Source organism: Aedes aegypti, chromosome 3 (genome assembly GCF_002204515.2).
Source record: "Aedes aegypti strain LVP_AGWG chromosome 3, AaegL5.0 Primary Assembly, whole genome shotgun sequence".
Lineage (NCBI taxonomy): Eukaryota > Metazoa > Arthropoda > Insecta > Diptera > Culicidae > Aedes > Aedes aegypti.
In genome coordinates, this window is record NC_035109.1 from 274,460,742 (window position 1) to 274,469,282 (window position 8,541).

General features: G+C 38.6%; 1 protein-coding gene across 1 annotated transcript; it reads right to left on the reverse strand.

Moving 5' to 3' along the window:
* Positions 1-339: 339 nt before the first annotated feature.
* LOC110678486 (CAR1 transcription factor-like) lies at positions 340-1,622 on the reverse strand. Its single transcript, XM_021851440.1, has 2 exons — positions 1,517-1,622; positions 340-1,454 (listed from the first exon to the last, which is right to left on the reverse strand). The coding sequence occupies exon 2, from the start codon at positions 1,380-1,382 to the stop codon at positions 492-494; it is 891 nt and encodes a 296-aa protein (XP_021707132.1). The 5' UTR covers positions 1,383-1,454; positions 1,517-1,622; the 3' UTR covers positions 340-491.
* Positions 1,623-8,541: the final 6,919 nt, after the last annotated feature.

Below are 8,541 nucleotides of genomic sequence, written 5' to 3' on the forward strand. Positions count from 1 at the left end.
AAGCAAACCACCCTTCCCTGTCAGCAACCCAAAATTGAGTTGAATCCCGTCTCCGTGTTGGTACTTCTGATATTATTGAACAATCCGTGAACAAAGTTAGATTTGTTCGTAAATAAAATTATAGGAAAACCGATCATTTTCTAAAAGTGTAGGGACGGGTTAAAATGAGCCTACACTTTGAACATAACAATGTATTGCCAAAATATACCTGATTTTTTTATTTAATTCATAGTTATTTTGGTAAACTAGTAAAGCGCAACACTAGGCGAACCGCAAGGTTTGATGAGCAATTCCCACCAAGTAAGTAAGGCATATTTAATAAGGTACAATACTTAAATCTACTCTTTCATATTATTCATTGTTTATTGTTATAAATTTATAGAATACCGAGTAGTAGTGCAGACATATCAATCAATTTGATACAAATTAGATGTGGATCAAACATAAAATTCAAAGCTTCAATGTAAATGCTTATAGCATTGCATCACCCTCTATTCCTTCATGAAAACTCCCAACTCGTTCAAACACTTCCTGGCCGCCTCCAACCGGGCCGTTTTCTTCACATTGTTGCCCTTGTCGGCCGTATAATCCACTCCGTCCACGGTCACTTTGAACACGTAGTTCTTGGCATGGACGGGACCCTCATCGACCACGGCAGTATACTTCGGAGCACCCAACTTCCGCTTGCTGCAGTACTCCTCCAATATCGAAAGCGGGTTCTTGCCCTCCGTTATCAGCTTGATGGTGGCCATTTGGATTTTGCTCCCTCCGTCCGCTTTCACGGTGACTGGCACATTAAGCATCTTGCCAGCATCCAAGCCTCGCTTATCCATTTTGATGTCGGGAAACTGCGGTTCCAGCTCGCCATTCTCGTGTCGACCGAGACCCTGTCCCGGATTCCAGCCCATTTTCTGCATGAGATTCATACCACGGGCACCGGCATACGGAGCAGGGCGCTTCAGGGAATCCCGCTTGACCCACGGTTGCTGTCCGCGATTCTTGCGCCTGTTGTTATCCGCATTATCGGCATAGGTGAATGGGACGTTTGAACTCATGTCCGATGACATGGAGGCGCTGTATTGGAACGAGTCCTGATTCTGCCGCCCCCCTCCGTATCCATAAGACCTCGAGGAATAGCTGTTTGACGATTGCGAGCTGTTTCTGGAAAAATTGTATTGATTGCGGTTGTAGTTAAAGTTTGATGATTGAGTGTCGGAGAAATCGTCATTGTTGCCGCCTCCGCCGCCGCCACCCAGATTCAAACTTTGCGCCATCATGTAGTATGGGATGTTTGGAAAGTCGGGCCCGGATCCAGAATCATTATTGTTGTAGTTGTTTGTGTTGGAATTGAAATTGAAGTTCCTGCGGGACGAATTATTCATTTTCGAGCGAGAAGTCAGCCGGTTGCGATCCAAACACTCGGTTTGTCGAAAGAGTCGGCCAAAGCAGATAATCTAATGAAAAGTACATTGATTCCGTAAGCATAGCTCATAAAATGTTTGAATACTATAAATACCTGATGTTTAGCGGGCAATTTGCGGCAAAAATGGAAAAAAATCACCAAAACTCAATTTGTTTACGTTCTTGTTGGATCGATAATGACTGACAACTGACTGTTAGCATCAACCATGTCTGCGGTTTGCGCGTTGAAATGAGGACAACAAGCACCAATCGAACTACATTTATAGGGTGTGTTGGGGTGGGTGTAGCCGAGGGAGAGAGAAACCGATGCAAAATCTCTCGCTGAATGTTGTAGTGGGCAGGGTCCTAAAGCCCTGACTTAATTAAGGTACCAAATACTTAAGTTTAGTGACCCAGTTTTAAAAAATCATGGTATAAATAGCGCACTCACAATATTTTACTAATTATGTTCAGCCATTAAAAGTGTTTTGGAACATGATTTAGGGTTGAACGCTCTAGTTTGGACATAGTCATGATTTTTTTAGTTCTCATAAAGCAAAATTCTAACAAAAATGCTGTTTTCATACCAGCCAGCTTTTTCAAACAACTACCGTTCAGGCATACTTAAGCAAGCAGCTTCTTCAATCGATTCCTTAATCTTAAACGCGCGTTTGGGTACACTCAAAAAATCCAAACGTCATTGCTACGTGAAAAATCACGTAGATCATTCCAAATTCATTTAACCTCCACTTCGCCTGACTAAGATAAAAATCACTAAACCATTCATAAAAACCAAATAGTGACTCGGTAATTTTTACTGAGGTTACCTATAGGCACAAATCTCGCGAAGAAAGCATCCAACAACAGTGAACTTTTTATTTTGGCTTTGTGCACTAGCAGAAAGCTTAAAATAAGAAGACCAGGAACGTTTGCCAACAATTTCTCCAGTTTTGTGCCTTTAAAAACGTGAGTAGGGGGAGAAGTCGGCCATTGTGCCGGCCATCTTTGGATTCCGAGATGTTTCACCTTAAACCCTGTGCAAGATTGATTTCAAGGTAAATATGCTCTGAATACCGAAGAATCCCTGCATTACTTCATATTTTATACCTGATTTATAACCTCTAACAATTATAGCACGCGAAGGCTACAACAAGACAGACCAAACTCACAAAATTGAGGAAACAGGATTCAAATTGACAATGAAAATATCACAATCTTTTAAGTTTGTTATATTTTCCAATTGGGAATTAGTTTTCTTCCAAAGCCTATTAGAAATAAGATTGGTCTTAATTACAGTTAAATTTAATGCAAAACCATCTAGGTCCTATTGAAACGCTTCGTAAAGGCTACCGGAAAATCCACGTAACTCTTACGTGTAGCGCCGGTGGAATGAACGAAGTTCAAAAGTTCATTCTGGGCTACCTATGATTCAAGTTACAGTAAGAGCTACGCGAAAAGTGTGATGGAAAAAAATCACATATGTTTTCACGTAACAATGACGTATGGATTATTATGAGTGTACGTCCACGTCCGGGAAGCGGAAACAGCTCAGCAAACGTAGTCCAAGCTGAAGAAAGCTTTCGAGGACTCAGGTCTGACCAGACGAGTCGGGCTTCTCCATAAGCTGATCAAAACCGAGCTGTCATCGTGTGATTCTATGGCCGACTAATGAACTAATGAATGAAATCGTGACGATAGCGCACCAGTTGGATGGAATTGGATTCGCAATTTCACAGGAGTGGATTGGCACGCAAATCTGCTGTCCGTGAGCCAAATTGTGAAGAAGGGGCACACCGTGATTTTAACCAACGACGGATGCAGAGTGGTTGATATGGACGGTGACATCATTGCAACAGCATCGACATGAGTTCCCTAGGAGATAGTCGATATTAAATTGTCTTCGTAGACGACGTATCCCGGCGCATGTAAGTGTATTTCCTCAAATCCAATTCCGTTGGCGGAAGTCCTAGAGGTGTTCAAGGAATTTCACGTGATAGTCGAGCGACAATCTTGCATGGAAATCAAGGTACTACGATCCGACAACGGGAAGGAGTACGCGAACCGTGGTTTTGAAGAGTGCCTGAAACAGGCACGGCTTACGTCGCCAGAGAACGAACGACTACACTTCTGGGCGGAAGCTGTCTCGACGGCCGTATACTTGATGAATCGATCTCCAACTTGTGGCCGTGATTTGCACACCCGAGGAGGCATGGACCGGTAAGAAACCGAACCTGTCACACCTTAGAGTTTTTTAAACCAAAGCAATGACGTTCGATCCGAAGCCAAAGCGGAAGAAGTGGGATCCGAAATCCCGCGAATGTATTCTGACTGGTTTCGACGAAGAGATCAATGGGTGCAGGTTGTACGATCCGATAGCAAGAACCAACATCAAGAGTCGAGAAGTGAAGTTCATCAACGAAGCCAAGCGAAATGGAGCGAAGCATGAAGAACCACGACGTCGCACGCTGGTACAGCTAGACATCGAAGAAGTAGTTTCGCTATCCCCCGAAGAAGCCCCAATACGCCCCCAGCGCGCTGAAGAAGCTGAGACTCATGCAATCGGAGATCGATCCATGCCTGTACTACTGGATAAGAGGAGGGAAGATCTTATTCGTCGACGACGTTTTGATTTTCTGCAACGACGAAGCACTGAAGAACGACCTGAAAGCCAAACTGAGCAGTACATTCCGGATGAAGGATATGGGTCCTGCGGTAAGCTGCTTGGGCATCCCTATCACAGTCACAAACAATGAGATTAGTATACTCTGCGACCGGTGACTCGAAGCTCGTTGGTTATTCCGATGCGGACTGGGCGTCCGATCTCGACGATAGACGGTCAACGAGGCGGTACTTATTTCTGCTGCAAGAAGATGCAGTATCCTGGAGCTGTAAGCGTCAGACTACCGTATCACTTTCTACGTGTAAGGCAGAGTATATGGCTTTGTCTGCTGCCGTACAAGAGGCAACGTGGTGGCGGGGTCTCATTTCACAGTTCGGTGAAGAGAATCCAATCGAGCAGCGCTGCGATAATCAAAGCACGATTTGTATTGCGCAGAACGGCGGATACATACTCCGGACAAAACATATCGATATCCGGCACCATTACATTTGTGATGCGTTGGACTGGAAAATCATCAAACTCAACAACGTCAAGACTAAAGAGCAAGTTACTGATGATGGACGAAGCCACTCCAGCGAGTCAAGCTGGAACGTAGGGTGATGGGCTAGTATCCATCGTATTAAGCATTGATCAGTGAGAACTGCAATTTCCCAGTATTGCAGTGAATGATGCTGATACCAACTGATACCTAACAATAAGATTTTGATAAATCTTGATCTCTTTTTGGAAATAATGCAAAGAAAATGCATCTTGCCGTATTCTCAATCCATCGTATTGTTTTCAATTCTGTCGCAATCAGTTTCCAGATTCGTCTCACAACTTACGGCTTACTGTGATATATTGAGTGGTCAAAAGACAACATATCAACGCTATAATAAAATGTTTTACTAGAATATATAGATCTACGGGCATCTCCCTCCATTCCTTAAGCATGATGGAATATATTAATTTCCTTCAAAAATCATTGTTCGTCATCAAAATTCAGCCCAAACATATGAACACAATTCCTTTTGACCGAACAATTATGGCATTTGCTCACAGTGCAGCGAAAACAACACAATCAAAGGAACCGTATTTTTACGTCGAGCATCGCGCACACATTGATGCGCACAAGCTTTTTTTTTTCAGTACTACGGATTGAACTTTGTTTACATTCTAAATTTTACGCGGTCGGTGAGGAGGAAATTTCATAAAATTTCGTGAATTATACAAGTTTTACGGCGTGTTATTTGGAATGAAATCCTTCAGTGAAGAAGTACGAAGGTTATCCATAACGAAAATAAGTGCCCGGAAATGTGAGTCACACAGGGAGCGGGAAGAAACTTGTATCATAAAGTGGTGCGACTGGTGTCAATCGTTAAGCATTTCTCTCAAATCGTGTTCGTCCATGCGATTTCGGTGAAAAAGTGCAAAGTGGATAATTGAACTGAAGTTATTTCACGAAATATAGTAGTTTTATTGCATTTTTGGTGTACAAGTGTACAAACCATGACCTATGTTGCAGGTAAGTTGGAATATCCGCCGTAGTGGAACGTTTTAAGTTTGATACGACGAATTATAGCGCTTACGACGAAGTAGCACGAAACCCTAACTGACAAGCGATGGGATTGTTCGTTTGACCACACCAGTGTTGAAGATCAGTAAGCTGTGCTTATTTAAATCCAATCATAGTAGGCTAGATTTAGTTTTATGAAATAAACTTTCTCTTGTATTCCAACCCTTGACCGAACCAGACATTTTTATTGAGCTTATTTAAATCCAATCATAGTAGGCTAGATTTAGTTTTATGAAATAAACTTTCTCTAGTATTCCAACCCTTGACCGAACCAGACATTTTTATTGCGCACTTCCAATAGTATTTTTTTTTCCAAAACAGCAAAAAAATAAAAAAAATATTGAAATTCCGTGAAGTTATCACGGTTTGAATTTTAGGTCAATATACCCGGATAAAAACGTACCGTTCAGTGAATGGAATAAACCATTAATGTACAATATAAAGTATTGGATACAGCTTATTGTAATTGAATGTCGAAGCAACATTTTATACCTTACAATTTTAGTCAAATTCATATTTTCACGTAAAATAACTGTTGCTTTTTTCAGTGTAGCTTAACTGAAAGAAGTAAACAAAACAAGTTCAGAAAGCAAAAAATGTTGGGTGAAAAATATTCAAAAAGTAAAAATAAGTACTTTTGTAGAAGTCACTTGACATTGGCTGTAACGACGAATGCAACCATGATAAATATCTTTACTTCTATAGGAGTTAAAATTATTTTGCTACTGTTGTTACGAATATCCGGTAAGTTGGGGGACAATCCATACCAAATACAAATTGTATACTTTTCACCACTAATTGAAATACAGTTCGTTGAATTGTTTTTGTATTGTACAACAATACACGAATTGCTAATTAAGACAATGCATGAACAATCTATCGTATTGCAGTTTCAAAATGTAGGTATGAGAAAATATCTATATTTGTATTGTTACGATACTTAACAACCCATACATTATATTGCAAAAATCTCATATACCATACAGTGAACTGTTCAAAACAATATATTGTACTATAATTGTATTGTCATTTTACAATGTACTGTATTATATTTCCAATATATTGAATGGTACTGTTACTATACGTTATATTGATTTTGTATTGTATTTTTTATCCGGGTAACCCTAAGGCACAGATAGATGGTTAACGGTGAAATAGTTCTACGATATCGTTTTGACGACCAGCTTCAAAATATTAAACAAGGATGAAAAAAGCCGGTGGGATGTGAGATCTTTTCATGATGTGAGTGAAACTGACAACTTTCTATCGCTAACATTACGTGGCCCTTCTTCCCATCTACAGTGACTCAATCTCATTTTCGTACGGGGCACTGTTTTCATATCAAGTTGGTATAAATCTATTAAATGGTGCATGGACTTCGATATACTTTATCAATAATGAAGGTTATAGGTGTCATCTATTGTTTGGCAATGACAAACTGTATTCATATGCTTAAATCTGAATAATGGAAAAGTATTGAGATTGTGTCTATAATTGACCCAATTCCATATTCGTACACCTAACAAAAAAGAAATATACAACATTCAAAACAAATTTTAATGGACTAGATGATTACTTAAGCTCTTCGTTGTGTTGTTCAGATGCAGTAGAATACATTTGGAAAATTTAAAAGCGGACATATTTGAAACTTAAGTAAATTTATGAAAAATACCAGTTTTTCCATGTTTCTTGCTAAAATGTTCGGTAAGTCGAACAATAAATTGCATTTTTTTCAACATCACTTCCTTAAGAATGATAACTGCGAATATTGCACAAGTTTCAAAAAAATATAATCAGTTTTAGAGTAGCTAGGAGTGGATATCGACAACTTATACTTTTGAATCTTAGGTAGTATAACATTTATAACAAATCCAAAACCAAAAATTTTAGTCAATTTCTTTATGTTTGGCTCCTAAATGTATATACATAATCCATAGTTAATGTTCCTATCAAAACATTGCGTAATTATCATTTTTAATTTACATTTTACTACCAAACATGATTATAGAGATTTAAAGAATAAATATTATTGCCATAACCGCAACACAAACGTTTTTTAAAATGATGAAAACAACAGGATATATTCTATTAAATAGTATATCAATGCTCTCTAGCACTTCCAAGTGGAAGTGCTCATAAGAACACTAAGCTGAGAAGCAGGCTTTGTCCCAGTGGGGACGTAATGCCAGAAAGAAGAATCAATGCTCTCTGCTCATTCAAGTTATTTTGTATGTTTCTTATAAAATCAATAAATTGCAAAATAGGGTGCTATTTTGAATTTAATTTGAATATTATTTCAAAGATAATTGAATATTACGATGACATCAATTATGTGGAGGTATGTACAGCGTAGTTTAGGGTACTTTATTGTAAAACAAAGTTCGTAGTTCAAATTATTTTTACAGACAAATTCAAAATTAACATTTACCTGTTGTTTACAATGAAAATTTGGTTTACATTGATTAAAAATATCATTTTATAGGAGTTTTGAACTTATGGCACAACAATTTTCTGAACTCAATAGGGATAAAAACTATTTATGATTTCTGTAAATTATATATATTTCAACTAAATTTCTATCAGAGCTTACGAGTATAATCTATAGATTGGATCCAATGACAAAAATAAACGTTATTGTTCGAATTATAGGATTTAATAGCAAAAATCATTGGAAAACTGGCATTTCTCATAACTTTACCTAAATTTCATATAAGTCCACTAATAAATTGTCCAAATGTATTTCACTACATCTGAACATCATAATAAAGCATTTCAGTAATCAAATAGAGCTTCTAATAGTTTTTTACTAACATGATGTGGAAACAGTATCCTGTACGAATATGAAATTGAACCACTGTATTGAATCTTTCTGGAAAAAAATATCTTGATTGTACGACTGTTTGTGTTAATTATTTCTGGAAGGAGATTCTTTTTCCCTAGCGGTTTTCATGTAGGTGTCTCTGCT

What these genes read in the sequence shown, in the direction of transcription:
- LOC110678486 (XM_021851440.1), bottom strand. Translation starts at nt 1,382, where the DNA reads ATGAATAATTCGTCCCGCAGGAACTTCAATTTCAATTCCAACACAAAC.